Source organism: Budorcas taxicolor, chromosome 10, assembly GCF_023091745.1.
Source record: "Budorcas taxicolor isolate Tak-1 chromosome 10, Takin1.1, whole genome shotgun sequence".
Lineage (NCBI taxonomy): Eukaryota > Metazoa > Chordata > Mammalia > Artiodactyla > Bovidae > Budorcas > Budorcas taxicolor.
Window position 1 is genome coordinate 8595123 of NC_068919.1, and position 18751 is coordinate 8613873.

General features: G+C 46.1%; 1 protein-coding gene across 2 annotated transcripts in view; it reads left to right on the plus strand.

Moving 5' to 3' along the window:
* PDE8B (phosphodiesterase 8B) overlaps window positions 1-18751 on the plus strand; it is a 274177-nt gene that overhangs the window by 53591 nt on the left and 201835 nt on the right. Inside the window, exon 1 of one of the 2 annotated variants that reach the window (XM_052646126.1) lies at window positions 1161-1499. The exons of the other annotated variant lie outside the window; for it this stretch is intronic. Within the exon in view, the coding sequence (XP_052502086.1) occupies window positions 1161-1499 (339 nt within the window). Of the gene's footprint in view, window positions 1-1160; window positions 1500-18751 lie in introns of those variants that run through there. 2 annotated transcript variants of the gene reach the window in all.

An 18751-nucleotide genomic window follows, 5' to 3' on the forward strand; every position in this document is an offset into this window, starting at 1 on the left:
GAGAAAGCCCAGAACCATGGCGAACAGCTTTTTCTGTTCTTTCTTTGGGTCTTAGAGGAATTTGTGCATTCAAGGGCTTGGCCCTCCACCTGGTCTCTGGTTCCTTGGCGTGACCTCGGAAGATGAGTGGACATCATCTGTCTACTCTACCCTTTTGAAGACTGGGTCGCCATCCAACTCAGCCAGGGAAGCGGGGGACGACAGAGGTATGAAGCCTCTCCTTAATGATCTGAGTCAACTGGGAGGCGAGCAAGTTAGATGGGTGGGCACGGGCTGGAGGGGCCCTACGGCGCGTCATGATGTTTGGCTCACGAATGTTACAGTGTGTTCCTGAAAGGCCAAGGGCTTACTGGGGGTGCTCCCCAGGCCACACTACCCTTCGAGGCCGGCCCGGGGTTTGTGCCGCGAGGGGAAGAGAGGCTAGGGCACTGGGGGTGCGGCCCGCGGGACGGGTGCAGGAGTAACGAGGCCTCTGGACAGCGGAGGGAGGGGAGGGAGCCGGGGCGTGGTGACCGCCGCCGCACCCTGGGGCCCGGGAGAGGCGGGGCGTGGGGGGTGCCGAGCCGGGCAGCGAGAGCGCCGTGTCCAGCCCGCGAGAGTGCGGGCAGCGGCGGGCGGGGCCGAGGGGTGCAGCAGGGCCCCTTCGGCGGCGACTGCGAAGCGGGGGCGCCGCGGAGAAAGGCGGGCGGGAGGGACGGAGGGAGGGAGACACGCGGAGTGGAAGTAGGGAAAGAGGTGCGGGCGGTGCTGGGGCCCCGGGGCCGCGGGAGCCCGGCGAGGGCGAGCTGGGCGGCGGCGCGGGTCGAGCGGAGCCGAGGGCGGAGGGGCGGGCGGAGGCGTGGGGAGCGCGTTTGGGGCGCCGCGGCGGAGAGGGTGGCGGCCGCCGGTGCGCGCGGGGCGCTGTGTGTGCGCGCTCGCCCGCTCGAGGAGGAAGATGGCCCAGAAGGGAAAGTTGGGGTGACGCGCGCAGCCCCGGCAGGCTCGGCGGGGTGCCCCGCGGTGAGCCCGACGGAGCGGCGGCCAGGCCGGCCGGGGGGCGCGCGGTCGGGGCGCCGCCGCCGCCGCCGAGGCGCCCGCCCCCTCACTGCAGGTGGCCGCCGCGGCGCCGGGGCCGGGCGGCCGGGGGCGCGGGCAGGCGCGCGGGGGAGCCCGGCCGAGGGATGGGCTGCGCCCCCAGCATCCACGTCTCGCAGAGCGGCGTGATCTACTGCCGGGACTCGGACGAGTCCAGCTCGCCCCGCCAGACCACCGGCGTGTCGCAGGGCCCCGCGGCCCCCCTGCACGGCCTCTTCGTCCAGACCGACGCCGCCGACGCCATCCCCCAGAGCCGCGCGTCCGGGGCCGCAGGCGCCGCCCGCGCCCGCAGGGCCCGCGGGGAGCTGGGCAGCGGCAGCAGCACGGGCTCCGCGGGCCCCGCGGCGACCACCTGCAGGGGCCGGGGGCGCCACTGCTGCAGCAGCGCGGAGGCCGAGACCCAGACCAGCTACACCAGCGTCAAGGTAAACGCCGGGCGTCCGCGCGCGCTGCCGGGGGCCGCCGGCCGCGTCCCGCGGGCAGGGGGCTCCGGCGGAGTTCAGTGGCCTGGTTGGTTTGCGGAGGTGGTCACTAAGGAGGAGTTTACTTTTCATTTGGGAGGGGGGGGTAAGAGGGCCCCGGAAATGGGCGCGTTAAAGACCCCTGGAGGGGTCCTGAGAGCCGGTTTGGGTGGGGGTGGGGGGCGGGTGGAGAAGGGAAGCAGGTGGGCTGGCCCGGTTCTTATCCAGAAGGAGAAGGCTGGACTGGGTCAGCTCTGGAGGAGGGGTGGGCATCATTGGGAGCATTCGGGGACGAGTTCTACTGAATGAAATCCGAGCTCCGGGCTGGATTTGCGTGGCTGGGAGGTGAATGGTGCAGACTCGGTGCCACGGTACTACAGTGCCCTCGTGTTCAGATTTTTACCTGCAGACACCGGCCGGGTTGCATGGAGTCTCAGCCACAGGGGCCGAGTGTGGGGATTTGTGAATGGATGAGAGGGTGTCTGTTCTCAGGAGGGATGGAGGAAGGGAATGGAGGAGGAGGACCCGAGTGGAACCTGTTGTTTACGACTTCTTTGGGTTGGCTGCGTGTCTGGAACATAATTGAAAGAACCTGGCAGGGAGTTTGGAGGGTCGGCAGCGCTGCCGTGAGGGCAACTGATTTCCAATGCAGTGCAGCTGCCTGAAGATGAACATTCATTCTGCACATTCATCTTATCTTTCAGGAGAACGAAATTTTGAGCCACTGGAAAACATTAAGTGATTAAAGCAGTCACTACATATTTCTTAGTGCCAGAAGAAAAATGATTTTTTTTTTTTTACCAGTGCCCTCCTGTGTGTTCTTAAAATACTGTTAAATCCAAGAGGTTTTTCTTTGTGTAAATCTGGCCACTGGGCCTTTTATCCTTATAGCAAACAGAAGGATGGTGGCATATCCTACAGTACAGAGGGAGGGAAATGTGTCTCTCACTGTTAATTTAAGAGAATCAACAGCTTTTACATGGTCAGTAGATTACCAGGAATTGTGTCACTGATTAAAGGCACCATTATATCTTTAGTACTTGAAAAGTTATTCAACGATTGGCCTTGTGTGAGGAGGCTCCTAGTATTCATTGGATAAAGTCAGCTCTCAGTGGATGAGTGAAGAGAAGATGACCTGTGCTGACTTCCATGACATGGAAGAGCAAACACTTCTTTCAGTGAGCTTGCTTTAACAGCATCTGATTTGGTAACATGAAGCTTAACTGATGTTTATAAGTTAGAGAGTTTCTCTGGTAATAATCGTATAATAGGGTATGATAATGTCATCATTATAATACAAACACTAATTATTGAGCACCTACTATGTACCAGGTAGACGTTTTCTAGCTTTTGAATGTTAACTGTTTACTGATAGAATATCCAAGAACTAGAGACCTGGATCCATGACAGTACTACGTACTAATTGAACATTTGTTATAAGGGAGCATGCTGAACACTAAGTTTCTTTTTTTCCCCCCACACTGGTTCACATAAAGTTATCATTAGAAGTAATTTCAGGGGATGAAAGTGTTTTATTTGGTGAAGTAATTAAATTGGAATGTTGCCAATAATGACTGTCCTTTGCCTTCTTGTTGAAAAGGAAATCTGATGACGTGAAGCAGTAGTTCAGAATGATGACAACTGATGAACTCTAGATACTCTTTTTGGTTTGCTTAAGAGGATTTTTCGCCTTTCAGAGTAGCAAGAATCCCAGTTTAGTACATGGCAACTTCAGTTACTCCATGTTTGTTCAGTAGAAGAAAGAATAATGAATGAACTCATTCTCTATGTTTTAGTACTTCTCTCAAGAGGCTCCTTAGAGACCAAATGAAATAAAATCTGGAGGGGAAATGAGTCCCAATTATTAGCAGTTAGTATGAACTTGTATATATATCATTGCTACTTGGCTGAAGTGTTAAAAGGCTTGACCTGGATAGGAATTTAACTTACTTTGCATTGTCAACCAGATTTCCAAACAAGAGCTTATTTCATTCCAACCCATTGCTGCAGATGTTGGACAAAACTGCTGGTTCAGTTTATCCAACACTAATTTGCACGTGCAGAACTCAGAAACTACAGATTTGATATTACATGTGAGACTAGAATGATTATTTATTCAAATTACATAGAATTACTGTTACAGAATTGGTTTAAAATGTTTAACACTATCCTTTTAGGATGTGTGACTTGGTGTTATAGTATCTTTTTCAATTTTCACCTGTTCCACATTCTTCTGTAGCTGAGGTAATTTTATAAAGACATTACTTTCATTTCTTTTTAGAAGAATTCTTCTACCTTAGGAGTTTGAGATAATTGCTAGTCATGGCCCCTGCCCCCCACTGCACTCACCCCTCCCTTTTCCAAAATGCTCAGGTGGAAAAGTAAAGTGCCATTTGGTCTTGTTTACAGTGGTGGTAAGGTTGTAACAGTTTTTTTTTTTTTTTAATTTGCTCTTTGTACATCAATTATAAACCATATCTTCATTATCTCCCTGGTCTCTGGTATTCTCCAGAGTGCAGAAATGCATGCTTGATCTCTCTCTTTTCTAGCAAGAATTCATCTCATTAGGCTTTTAGAATGATAAAGCATTATGATGTCAAACATGATGTCAACAGGAACCTTCCTGAATACCTAATTTACAAAAAATGATGAGCATTAATAATTCATGTTCACTACAGTGATATCATGTGGGTTTCCAATTCTGGTAAGAAGTTAGATTTGTCTTCCAATTGCTGTAAAAAATGCAGCTTCCTAGCAATTTGTCTCCCTCTTGTTTGCCTTTTTAAAAATCATGCTCCAACAGGAGAATCCTGCAGAATGCTCACTGCTGAGACTGTGCCAGTTTTGCAATTCTTGTTCAGAAATCCTGAGAGGAGATGGTGGAACCTCTCCCTGGGAAGATCTGGGGATTCTTACAAGTTTTCTTTTCCTCATCCCAGCTGTTGTGCCTGGGGAGGATCCAGGATTAGGCAGCCAGTTGTAGAAGAGAATCTTGACTGACAATTCAGTCAACTTGCAGCCATCTCTTATGAGGCAAACTATTTTGTGGATCAGACACAGGAGGTTCTTAGTTTCCAAGTGATTTTGCTCTAGTAGGCAACCTTGCCAGCTCCCGTGTTGTCCCCCATTCATTGTGCTCAGTCGTTCATTCAGTCAGTATTTGTACCAGGTTCTCCTGTACTGTGGATTCAGGGAATATCCATGAAGCCTGGTAAGCAAAACCTAATGAGGATAGTCAGTCTATTGCAAAAGGGTGTGCCTAAGCCAGTGATTCATTACTTTTGTATTATCCGTGTTCCATGGCTTTCCAAATCAGTGAGGATAATCCCAGGTTGACTATCTATAAAGAGAAAATAGATAATTTTCTGACCTTATAGTAAATAATGAGTGAGATTTTATTTCAGTTCAGTTCAGTCGCTCAGTCGTGTCCGACTCTTTGCGACCCCATGAATTGCAACACACCAGGCCTCCCTGTCCATTACCAACTCCCGGAGTTCACTCAAACTCACGTCCATAGAGTTGGTGACGCCATCCAGCCATTTCATCCTCGGTCGTCCCCTTCTCCTCCTGCCCCCAATCCCTCCCAGCATCAGAGTCTTTTCCAATGAGTCAACTCTTCGCATGAGGTGGCCAAAGTACTGGAGTTTCAGCTTTAGCATCATTCCTTCCAAAGAACACCAAGGGCTGATCTCCTTTAGAAAGGACTGGTTGGATCTCCTTGCAGTCCAAGGGACTCTCGAGAATCTTCTCTAACACCACAGTTCAAAAGCATCAATTCTTTGGCGCTCAGCTTTCTTCATAGTCCAACTCTCACCCCACCTTTAAATGGAGGGATAGAGCTATTTTGAAAAAAAAAATAAAAAAAGATTTTTGTTAAGTCAGTAGTCTCAAGCTTTAGTGTACATCAGAATCACCTGGAAGGCTTGTTGAACTACTGACTGTTGGGTTCCACTCCCAGAGTTTCTGATTTAGGAGCTCCTGGGTGGGGCCCAAGAGTTTGGATTTCTAAAAGCTTCTAGGAGACACTAGTTTTGCTGATCTAGGGACCACAATTTGGGAACTACTGTTTTTAAATGAATTAAATTGTCTGTGGGTCAGAAATTGAATTAGGTGTGGCCACCTCCAGTATAGTGTATGATTCCACACTATGTGTATTCAGAGTACTATTCACCGCCCTTCCTTCATCTCGGTGGTGGTTGTCGCCAAGTTGTGTCTGACTCTTGTGACTCCATGGACTGTAGCCTGCCAGACTCCTCTGTCTATGGAATTTCCCAGGCAAGAATACTGGAGTGGGTTGCCATTTCCTTCTCCAGGGGATTTTCTAGACCTAGGGATCGAACCCCCATCTCCTGCATTGCAGGCAGATTCTTTACCAGTGAGCTAACAGGGAAGCTGCCCTGCCTTCATCTTAGTTTGCTTTGGTGATGTGGGCCATCTGTCATCTCTACCTGTGAAGTCAGGCTCTGAGCCTCCAGATGTGGCTGGGAAGGCTATAAGTGGTGAGAGGGCTGGACCATGTGTAGCCCATTCTGGTTTCCTGAGGGGCAGACTCCCCTAGGATCCACTGGGGTTGGCAGGTCCTGGTGTCTTGCTTTGTCATTTCCATCGCTCACATGCCTCTGCTCTGCTGGGGCTGCGTCCTGCACGATGGGAAATTGCAAGGCAAAGGAGCAACTTAAAATGGGCTGATGTCGGCTCTTGGAGTTCTTGCTAGTCCTTTTCACTGTGCTGTGTGTGTTTAGTTTTCGGAAATCCCTAGTTTATTTTCTGCCGTAGCTCATTTCATCACAATTTAGTGCCCCCTCCCTTTGTCCCAACACATGAACTATAGTCATTGAGCAGATTTTCCTGGTTTTCACTGCTTTCTTCAGTAGTTACACTCATTTTTAAGATCTATCAGATATAAACTAGTCCCTGCTCTTTTTACAATGGCATCATTTCTCCTGTTAAAACTGGATGGCTGCATAGATCAAAGAGCACGCGTTCTTTTCAATATAGCTACAATATTAATATTTCTAATATGAAGCAAAAACAGCCCTTATTTCAAGCAGTATTTATTCAGAATATTTGCTAGCTATGTTTCCTTGGTTGTGTGTGTGTGTGTGTGTGTGCACGCGCGCGCGCTCAATCATGTCCAGCTCCTTGCAACCCCATGGATTATAGCCAGCCAGACTTCTCTGTCCATGAAATTCTCCAGCAAGAATACTGGAGTGGGTTGTCCTTTCCTTCTCCAGGGGATCTTCCCGAGCCAGGGATCAAACCAGCATCTCTTGGGTCGGCAGGAGGATTCTTTTACCACTGAGTCCCCTGGGAAGCCCTGTTTCCTTGGTTAATTCATCATGAAAAAGTTTAATGCCTTTTCTATACTTCGGTTTTCATATCTACAAAATAAAACAATATATGATCTGTCTACTTGTAAAGACTTTGTGACTTAAAAAGAGTAAACTTGAAAGCACTTTGTAGAATGTTTTAAGGGTGGAATCCTGCCATTAATGCTGGTGCTGAGGCCGATGATGATGAAGACAATGAGGACGGTCCATGGGTCCTTCTCTAACATCTTTTCCATGAAGTTTTATGTAATATTGAAATAATGTATTTGCTAAACTAAAATTAGCTCAGTAGACATAATAAGGAAAAAGATATATCCCTGGAAAAGGAAAAAAAAAAAGACCTGTCAGGTAATGCTCCCTTTGGACTTTGGTAAATCTGTCCTCAATTCAGAAAGTAAGAGAGCAAACTGCTCCTTTTCAGAGGTGATGCTTTTCTACTGAATCCCACCCTGGTGGACACGAGGCAGGAGGTGGGCTGCAGCAGAGCAGGGTGTGCTGGTGAGAGCCGGGCAGCTCCTGCGGGAGCAGGTTATGATGGGTGAAGGCCAGGAATCAGAATGGGAGGGAGGTGGGGAGGACTCCTGTAGCACCAGGGAAGAGAGAGTTTAGGGTCTGGGAAACCAGCAGGGTTGGGGGAGGAGCAGCTTCTTCAGAGCCGAGTGGGCAAGTAAAGTCTAAAATCCAGGGGCTCAGAAAGCTAACAGGCTGTTGAACTGGGTTGAGACTTCTGGTTGGGGAAAAAAGGAAGGTGAGCAGTCAAAGGGCTGCAAGTAAACCCTGTACCTAAGTGAGGCAAGACCAACCAACCAGTCCTTCCTCAGACCTGATCAGATGGTGTCTGGACAGGAAACAGATTGTGTGTCCACAAAAGTTTAAGGAAATAATGTAATGAAGAGACTATTACAGGTGTGTTGGCAAAATGAAAGGAAATTAGCAAATGATGATGAAACATCCTAAGACTAGAAAAAGAGCGCAGTTACCACCGAGAAGAAGTGCAGGAGGGAATGGTTATGGGGACCTGAGAAACCAACCCTATAGGGTAGGGCAGCCCCCGAAAGCTGTGGCCTTGCAGAAGAATGCAGTGATTGGAGGCCTGTGCCTGGGCCGGGGGACCTCCGGGAATAAATACCTGTAAATACCCCTGTTGTCCTCCCTTTCATTGATCTACAGATTGGTACCATCTTTGTCCAAACACATTTGGAAACCAGAGGGCAAGGAAGTCCATTGATCGAGGTTTTCCAGAACAAGGGAGGATATATCCTGACCATATCCCAGAAGGCCTGCTGTAACGTGTTCTAAAAGATGTCCAACGTCATTGGAGATACCCTGGGAAGTTCAAATTGTGATGGGTAATTTTGATAATTGTTCAAAATAATGGCATTTTAAAATGGTCAGTTAGTGTACTGTTTATTTCTCTTGTTGGATGATTAATGATATTAAAGTATATCCACTGATCTTGTGTGCAGACTTCTAAGATACTGCTGAAAACATCTCTTCATCTTCAGTTCACTCTCCACCTTGACTCTGCTTAGACATTCTCTGAGTTAGCTCAGGGGTGGGGTAGGGGCTGCTCTAACAAAATACCGTAAGCAGAGCGGCTTAAAGAACAGACGTTTCTGTTTTATTTATTTTGACAGCACTTTGTGGCTTGTGGGAGCTTAGTTCCCCAACCAGGGATCGTACCCGGGTCCACATCAGTGAAATAAACAGCAGACATTTTTTTCTCCTATTCTGGAGGCTGGGAAGGCCAAGGTCAAGGTGCTTGGTGAGAGCACTTTGCCTGGCTTCCGAATCTCCTTGTGTCATCACATGGCTGAGAGCAAGCAAACTGTGGTCTGTCTTCTTCCTCTTAGAAGGATGCTGATCCTGTCATGGGGACCCCACCCTCATGATGTCATCTAAACCCAATCATCTCCAAATATCATCAGGGTTAGGGCTGCAACATAGGCATTGGCGGGGTGGGGTGGGATTCAGATGTTCCACCCATAACAGGAATGTTTCTGTCGTCTCCTCTGTTCCTTGCCCACTGACCCCTCTCCCCACAGTCTTGGAGCTCAGAGGTTGGGGGTGGGGTGAATGCACTCTATGTAAGAAGTTCTCTAAGTAAAAACCAAGCTTAGCCAAATTTACTCTATTTCTGCTCAGTTTATACTTTATTGTTCTCTATACCTTCTTTCCAAAACATTAATAAGCAAGTTTATAATGTGTTTATACGCTTATATTTTCACTCAAAAATATGCATATTTAAAACATTCAAAAATATTTCAGGTGTTACCACATGGAACTCTGCTCAGTGTTGTTATATGGCAGCCTGGATGGGAGGGGACTTTGGGGGGAGCGGATACATGTCTATGTGTGGCTTAATCCCTTCACTGTCCACCTGAAACTCTCATTGTTAATTGGCTATACCCCAATACAAAATAAAAAGTTTTTTTTTTAAATAAGTGTTACCCTACTCTATGTATATAGATAATCCACAAGGACCTACTGTATAGCACACGGAACTATACTCAATATTCTTTAATAGCCTATATGGAAAATGAATCTGAAAAATAATGGATACACACACACACACTCACACACACACACACACACACACACATAACAGAATCACTGCTGTACACCTGAAACTAACACACCAGTGTAAATCAGCTATACTCCAACTTAAAGCAAAAATTAAAAGTGTAAAAACATAGGTGCTACCAATATCTTACAGTGAAAGTCTGGGTAACTATTATGTTTTAATGGAAAACACCACTTTTTAGTAAGTTGCAATATAGGTTAGCTTAGATTTGATTGCTGCTCCTTTTCTCCTGGTTTCTCTCTCTCCCACTGGCAGATAAAAGCCTTTTCTTACTCAGGATTTTCCTGCTTCATTCTTTCCCATCAACTTTTTCAGCTACTCCTTTGTGCTTCCTCAAGCAGAATAGGTTAGGGACCTGTGATTGGCTTGATGAGCATCAGGAGATGACTCTGCTTTTGGATAATCCATCACTGGAAGAAAGCCTCACGGGTTGTGTCTTGTTTCCAAGGTGATTCCAGTTTCCTTGTGTGGTTTGTACATTTTGCAACACGGGTGTGTAGAATAGATCTGGTAACATGAGCTATTAAATCTTGCTATTTGCAGAGCACTTTATATATTGATACATTGTTTTACCCATCTATATAAAAGCACTATGAGCTACAAATTACCCTTCTTGTTTTACAAAGGAGGAAGACAGGGCTGCAAGAGGTACAAGGCATCTTTCTAGACGGGGCTGAAATTTAAGTAGGAGATGTCTGAATCCAACTCAGAAGTTCTTAACCACTGCTTTCTTGCCTCTCACACAGGCCGAAAGGCCCAGGCATGGCTAGTGCTGGAACTGAAGTCGTTTCGAGCAGAGTGGCGTAGTGGTGAGGGAGGGAAGAGCAATCAGAGGGCCTAGTGGGTGAGGTTTTTCCCGTTACAGACCCACTCTCACCCCCTGTATTAGCTCAAACTAGAGCGTTGCTTTGAAACGAGTGGAGAATGTAAAATGCACACAAAATTGGAGATGCTTTGGCAGAACACATTGCCCATGTTACTTGGCACTTTGTAAATATTGTACCAATACTAGCTGCTAATAACCTCATGGTTGCTATGATTTCTGTTTTGGTAATTAAGATAAAATTTTGCTGATTTAGATTTAGATATTGTTGAAATATCCCACTTTCAAATAGATTGGTTTGACCAATGTAGGTGACTAACTGGATTTACATATAGACATGTTACCCTGAGGCCTCCTAGGTGGCTCAGTGGTAAAGAACCCACCTGCCGATGCAGGAGATGCAGGAGACGTGAGTTTGATCCCTGGCTGGGGAAGACCCCCTGGAGGAGGGCATGGCAACCCACTCCAGTATGCTTTTTTTTTTTTTTCCACTCCAGTATTCTTGCCTGGAGAATCCCATCGACGAAAGAGCCTGGTGGGCTGCAGTCCTTGGGGTGCCAAAGAGTCGGACAAGACTGAGCCCTGAGCACTGTGTTACCCTGAAGCTTTGGATACCGCCGGGTGTGGTCTCTGTCGATTAGATTTCCAAAGGAGATGACACAGGAGAAGCTTGACAGTGAAAAGCCCAAGCTGGCATTTGGGTTCCTTGACTGTTGGACCTGCATAACCCTTCTGCCTTTAAAGGGCTGTGGTGCTATGTTGAGGTGGTTCCATGTGAAATTCTTGTTTGGTTATCACCTGAAGTTTTGGTCTATACCTGAGCTTAAAGCCAGTTGGCAAAAGCTCTGCTGGCTTTTGTGTTGCAGTTTTCTGTCAGATGTAGCTGTCAGATGTAGTACATTGTTGGAAATGTGATGCTTTGTAACTCTAACACTATTGCCTCCTAGAGGGGAAGGTATAATGGTTAGCTACAGGGATTCAGTTGCCTGTGTGAATCACAAAAAGGAGGGAAGACCCCAAATTTTGGACACTTTTATAGGAAGACTTTTTAGTAACATATCACGCAGGTTAATGTGGATTAAAAAAAAAAAAGCATTTTCTGACGTCAGAACCACGAATAACATTAAAGCTCTGAACCTGAAAGGTGGTGACTTCAGGGTGGATGGAGCTTTTGTCCTCAGAGTCCCTGCTGAGGAAGCGTCAAGGGCAGTTGCCAAATGGAGGGGAAGGTACCGGTTTATGAAGGCTGGTAAGGACCCAAGCAATGTGGCGCTAGTGGTAAAGAAGCTACCGGCCAGTGCAGGAGACATAAGAGACGCTGGTTTGATTCCTGGGTCGGGAAGGTCTTCTGGGGGAGGAAATGGCAACCCACTCCAGTATCCTTGCCTGGAAAATCCTATGGACAGAGGAGCCTGGAGGGCTGCAGCCCATAGGGTCGCAAAGAGTCAGACACGACTGAAGTGACTGAAGTACACGCACAGCGACCTAACAGCTTAGACCTCACCCACAAATGGTCTTTGGGTCATCTGAGGCATTTCCATTTTCAGCTTAAGAAACTGATGGAAAGTCTAGAAGCTGGGTGATTGTGAGCAAAGCAAAAGGCATTCCCTTGGGTGTTGCATCTAGTATTGTGAACGGAGATGGAGCTAGAAGTTTCTTTTTTCCCCACAGTCTGATACAGACTCTGGCTACCACATCTCCTTTCCAGAGCTCTCTAGAGAGAGGGATAGCCGAGACAGTGATGGCCAGATGGAGAACAATGCAGGGGATCTGTTGTGTCCCTGTGGTCAGCCTCTCTGCCCACGCCGCCAGCCACACGTGGGACTCAGGTGAGCTGCCACCTGGGTGAGAGCCCAGCACCTTTTCCTACAGAGGTCAGGCCCTCTAGGAGAGTGAGACATCAGGACTGTCTGTCTCTGATCTTGGGGATTTCCTCTTCACCCTTTCGGGAGGAACGTGCTCCTCACCCCTCAGCTCCCAGGGACCTGGCTGGGAGGAACGAGGCAAGCAAATTCTCTCCTGCTGGTTGTTGGTGGAGATTTTCAAGCAGGGAGAAAGAAGAGCACATGACTAAAATCAATTTTGTGTGTCAAAGATGAGAACATTGAAACTGAAAAAAGAATCAGGAAATGCTTTGAATTAATGTAAAGGGGGGGCTTCCCAGATGGTAAAGAATTCGCCTGCAATGCAGGAGACACACGTTTGATCCCTGGATCGGGAAGATCCCCTGGAGAAGGATGGCAGTCCACTCCAGCATTCTTGCCTGGAGAATCCCATGGACAGAGGAGCCCGGTGGGCTACCGTCCGTGAGGTCGCAGAGTTGGGCATGACTGAGCGACTAAACAAACAAACAATGTAAAAGGTAACCCTCTTATATGCAGATTATACGACAAACATACTTTTGGGAAAGGGTTTTCATATAGAAACAATGTTATACGTGGCATTTAGGTTTCTAGGTTAACCCAAAAAAAGGAGTTGGCCCATTATGTGGCTGGAATATATTTACAGTGTCGTGAAAGAAACATACAGTTGAATTAGAGCTAGCGTTCCGTTTGTATGCATGTCCTTCGGGAGAAGTGGGTTTAATGAGAAGGTGATGAAACAGCTGAGGAAGAAGCTGTGAGGTCCCCTTGGGGAATCGTTATCCTAAGTGACCTTTGGGCTTCTGAGCAGGTAAGGGGCTCAGGTGGTGTTTTGCCCCACGTTGGGAGGGAGAGAGCTGGGGTGCAGGGATCTCCAGGGGCTTGACCAGGACCCCACAGCTAGGGACCCAGAGATAGGGCCCCTTCTCTTTTCACTGTGCTGTTTACCCCCAGAGGCACTCAAGTGTCTCGTTCCTCTTAAGCACTTATTTTCTATTTTATCTACAAAGATTTCAGTCTGTATCTTTAAAATCTAAGAATTCTTTGTTTCAAAAAGTTGTAAAACCTTATATACCAAAAGGTTTAATAACTACTCTCTTAGTTCCAGCTGCTATAACAAAAATACCCTAGACTGGGTGGCTTATGGACAACTTCTCACAGTCCACGGTTCCAGAGGTCAGAAGTCCAAGGTCAGGTGCCTGCAGATTCTGTGTCTGGTGAGGAACTGCTTCCTAGTACATAGACAGTCATTTCACTGTGTCCTCACATGGAGGGGGAAGTGAAGGAGTTCCCTGGGGTCACTTTTATAGGGACACTAATCCCATTTGTGAGGGATCTATGTTTATGATCTAATCCCTTCGCAGAGCTCCTACCTGGGAGTTAGGATTTCAACATATGTATTAGGGAGGGGCAGAAACACTCAGTCAACAGCAGCTACTTAATATCAATCACATTTTCTACTTATCTTCTTATATTTTACGGTTTGTTTTGGTTTCCATATGATGCCTACTCATTGCAGTTGGTTGGTATGTCTCTGAAGTCTCTCTTAATCTATAGGTTCCCCGTTCTCCTCCCCTCTTTCTCCGCTTGCAGTTACTTTGTTTAGGATGGTGGGTTTGTCCTGTATCTTATTCCCCAGTCTGCATTTTACTTTTTTGCATTCCTGGCGAAAAGTAACATGTTTCCCTGCCTTCTGTGTGTGCTAGAAACGTGCAGTTAGATTTAGAGGTTTGATCGATTATGCTCAATTTGGGGGAGTTGGAAGTGGGGTGAGAATATACTTTCAGTGATATTGTGTTCTTACAGCAGGAAATACACAATGTATGGGAGGTTTATTTGCTTTTGGGGGTTTGCTTTTGCTGTGATTGTCTTTTTGCAGTGATGCTAAGTCTTGGTCTTCCCTGGTGGTTCAGTGATAAAGAATCTGCCTGCAATGCAGGAGACCTGAGTTCAATCCCTGGATCAGAAAGATCCCCTGGAGAAGGAAATGGCAACCCACTCCAGTATTCTTGCCTGGAGAATTACATGGGCAGAGGAACCTGGGGTTGCAAAGAGTCAGACACGACTTAATGACTAAACCACTAGTCTTAATGAACATTGCTTACATCCATTCCACAGTGGGGGTGTCATATGGTGAAATTCTTGTTCCATCATTTCCTTCATTCATTAGCTGCAACATCTCTAAGAAGGAAAACTTCCCCTCATCAGTTAGTTGGTTTCCCTGGGATACAGTTTGTATGGGAAAGGCAGGTTAACTGCGTCAATCTTCTCTCTTATTTCCAGTTTTCAGAATAATGAGTTGATTTCCTCCCATTCTCCTGAAGTAACAAAGATGTTTCACCTGTTCCTGTTTGCTTACTAACATGATATTTTTTAAAAATCGAAGTATAGTCGATGTACAATACCATATAAGTTAGTGAATAGTGAAAGTCACTCAGCCATGTCTGACTCTTTACAACCCACTATACAGTCCGTGGAATTCTCCAGGCCAGAATACTGGAGTGGGCAGCCTTTCCCTTCTCCAGGGGATCTTCCCAACCCAGGGATGGAACCCAGGTCTCCTGCACTGCAGGCGGATTCTTTACCAGCTGAGCCACAAGGGAAGCCCAGCATATAAGTTGCAGGTGTACAATACAGTGAGTCATATTTGTAAAGGTTATATGCCACTTACAGTCATGACAAAATATTGGCTGTCTTCCCTGTGTTGTACAATCTGTCCTTGTAGCTTATTTTAACACATATACTTGATGTGTGCCAATCAGTTGCAGTTCTTAATACTTGGATACACAAATTGTCCATTCTTGGCTGGAGGGAGCTAATGCAAGTTGGTGAGGCATTTTTCTTGAAGAAAATAGTTCCAGCTAAGTTGACTAAGTTATGTCCTTCTTCAAAACAATGTTCTTTGTTGGTGAGGTTCGCTGACCACCTGGAGATGTCTGCATAGGCACCCCTAGTCATAGGCAGCCTCAGACATCACAGCAGCTGTCGCAGTGGAAGAATTGAGGAAGGAGGTAAAACTTCACACAAGAGAGCTTCCTTTTCTGCTTTCTTTTTTACCATTGAAGTTTAATTGACATATAATAGTGTTGGTTTTAAATGTACCACGTAATGATTCAATATTTGTACATTATGAATTGATCACTGCAAGCCTTGTCATCATCTGTCGCCATACGAAGGTATTACAGTATTATTGACTTCACTCCCTGTGCGGTACATTACATCCCCTTGACAGTGTTTTTTATAACCGGAAGTCTGTACCTTTTAATCCCCTTCACCTAATTCGCCCACGCCTGAGTCCTAAGTCAAGAAGTCACAGCAGTGTGGTTGTGCTCGTTGTCCTTGGTTCTCAGCTCCGTTCCTGCTCTTCCATGTTCTCCTTTTGATTATGTGGGGCCAGAAGCCTACAGACTACATCTTTCAGACTCTTTTGCCAGTGGGTCTGCACTTGGATGCTGCAAGGAGGAGGTACTGGTGGGGAAAACTGGGGTGTGGGAGAAGGGAGGGGACAGCAGCAAGGGCACCTGCTCGGCGGCGCTGGCGCGGCTTTCCCAGCTGGTGCCGGCGCCACTGATGAGCGTGCGTGGTGGGTGGGTGCCACCCTGCGTGGGAGCAGTTTCTGGTCTCTGGATGCTGCACTTGGAGTTTCTGTTTCTCCAATGTATCGCCATGCTCTTTTTGGCTCTTCTCTGCCTTCCAGGGCCTTGTTAACGATTCTCTGCACCCATCTCCCTCTTCCTAACATCTGTAGAGGAGCTTTTGTTTTTCCCACTGTACGTGGGATCTCCGGTTAGGGAGACCTAGGTCTTAATCTCATGTGCATGGCTTACACTGTTCCATGGCTTAACTTCTTTAATTTTCTGTTTCTCCCTCTATCTAAGGAGGATTGTAAAAGTAACTGCCTTACAGAGTTGTTTGAAAATGATTTTACACACACACTCACATACACATGCATTATTAGCTTTGAACATAGCTGTCAATACATGTTAACAAGATGCAAGCTAGGTGGTTGTTGTTGTTGTTTTTTTTTTTACTGTACCGAGTCTTTTGTTGCCGTGGTGGGTTTTCTCTGGTTTTGGAGCGCGGGGCTACTCTCTAGTTGCGGTGTGCGGGCTTCTCATTGCAGCGGCTCCTCTTGCTGCAGAGCGCAGGCTCAGTAGTCAAGGCTCACAGGCTCATTAGTTGTGCCTTACGAACTCTAGAGCATGGGGGTTGCTTTGAGGCAGCTGGAATCTTCCTGAACCAGGGATCGAACCTGTGTCCCCTGTATTGGTAGGTGGATTCTTATCCGCTGTGCCATCAGGGAAGTCCACAGACTGATTTTTGAAGGCTTTTCATTTAAATTTTTTATTATGGAAAAGTTCAAATGTATACAAAAATAGAGTAATGCAATGAAACTTTATGCAAACATTACCCAGCTTTGACAGTTATAAAATTAAGGCTATTCTTTTACATGTACCACCCACTCTCCCCCCTACTCTGGGATTATTTTAAAGCAAATCTAAAACATCATATTATTTTAACCATAACTAACTCTAAGAGATCGTGCTCAGTTGCTTAGTCGTGTCCAACTCTGCACCCCTATGCACTGTAGCCTGCCAGGCTTCTTTGTCCATGGAATTTTCCCAGTAAGAATGCTGGAATGGGTTGCCATTTCCTTCTCTAGAGGATCTTCCTGACCCAGGGATTGAACCCATGTCTCCTGCATTGCAGACAGATTCTTTACCCTTGAGCCACTGGGGAAGTTCCCAGCTATAAGAAATAAAGACTGCTTAAAAAACAACCAAAATACTATTAGATTGTAGAAAAATGAAAATAATTGCTTGATATCATCAAATATCAAGACAGTGCTCATTTCCCTAATTAGCTCATAAATGTCTTAGTTTTAAAAAATGTTGTTTGAATCATGTTTGAAATAAGAACCACCAGCTGTAGTTGGTTGATATGTTTCTAAAGTATCTTTTAATCTATAGGTACCTCCTTTTTCTTTTTTCCCATTAAGATTTTCTTGTTAAAGAAATGGGGTCATTTGTCTGGCAGAGTTTCCCACAGACTGGCTTTTGTGGATTACAGCCTTGTGGTATCATGTACCATGTTCTTCTGGCCCTATATTCCTTGTGTATTGTTAGTCAGATTCAGAGGTATATTATTTGGTTGGCTTTCAGGCTTACTTATTCAGACTTCGTTATAGTGCTGTGTATATCCATCAGGAGGCAGGTAATATCTGGTTTTCTCTGTTTTTTTGTTTCATGATTGATGCCTAAATCCATTCATTCATTAGGGGTTGCACAAGTTCGTGGTCTGTTCTTTCTACAAAACTTCTGGAATGCTTCTCTGAAGAGGAACTTCCCTCAGCAAGTATTTGATTATCCCGAGGTACAGTCCAAATGGGAAAAGATGGGGTAAATACTTGAGATTTCTCTTTTCCTTGGCAGTTTTCAAGATAGTGGTTTGGTTTCCTAGCCTCCTCCGAAGATAACCGGCGGTGCTTTTGGTCTTGTTATTACCGGCCTGTAAGAGAGCAGCCGTGTCCCGGTCTGCTGCAGTCACTGTCCTTACTGAAGCTCAGTTGATCTGTCTCTGGCTCCTGGGGTAGCCGTGTTGTCTCCTTGTCATCTCTGATAGGCTGTTTGCCTGATGGTGTGACAGGATGTTCCAGTGTCGTTGTGTTCATCCTCTGATCTGGACTCAGTCATTTCTCTCAGGAACCTAATTCTTTTTATTGAAAGATGATACTTACAGACATGATCTGGGCAATGGAGTGATCGTTGCTAATGGACTGATCATTGTCTCCTGGCTTTTTAAGTGAACACAGCCAGAAAATAAATGTTTTTAAAGATAAAATGTGCCATGAATTTATACTAACACTTCCAATTCAAATTTAGGGCCTTTTCTCTAACCTTATCAGTCTTAACGTTTCTATTTCCTCTTCTGATGACATCAACCCTGGATCTTAACAACACCACGGTAATCCCTCATTTGTTCTGTCCCACAACACATGGACCACAGTCTTGGAATCACCACTGAAAGCAGTTTAATATTTTTTCCCCAGTAATCTTTTACATTAGAGCATATCCTGCTGGGATGAATGGGCAAATTATTGAGTTTTAAGTCATTTGAATCGGTTCCTTTTTATAGAGCAAACTTACACTGGAATGGTGATTAATTCAATATAGTTATATTCATTTGTTTCATTTTACTTTTGATTTGATCTTTTTAAAAAATTTATTTTGTTGTAATAATGTAAATTATTTACATTACAAAGTAAAATCTTTATAATGTGGTATATTCAGAGAAGTTTAGATTTTATCCATATCTTCTACATATTATGCCCTCCATCAAATGGTTAAAATGTTTGTGGTTTTCATACCATTGGTTGAATTACACACAACCATGTTTATATTCTCCATTTCTTAGATAAATGGTAGCATACTAATGGAGAAAGCAATGGCAACCCACTCCAGTACTCTTGCCTGGAAAATCCCATGGGCAGAGGAACGTGGTGGGCTGCAGTCCATGGGGTCGCTGAGAGTCGGACACGACTGAGTGACTTCACTTTCACTTTTCCCTTTCATGCATTGGAGAAGGAAATGGCAACCCACTCCAGTGTTCTTGCCTGG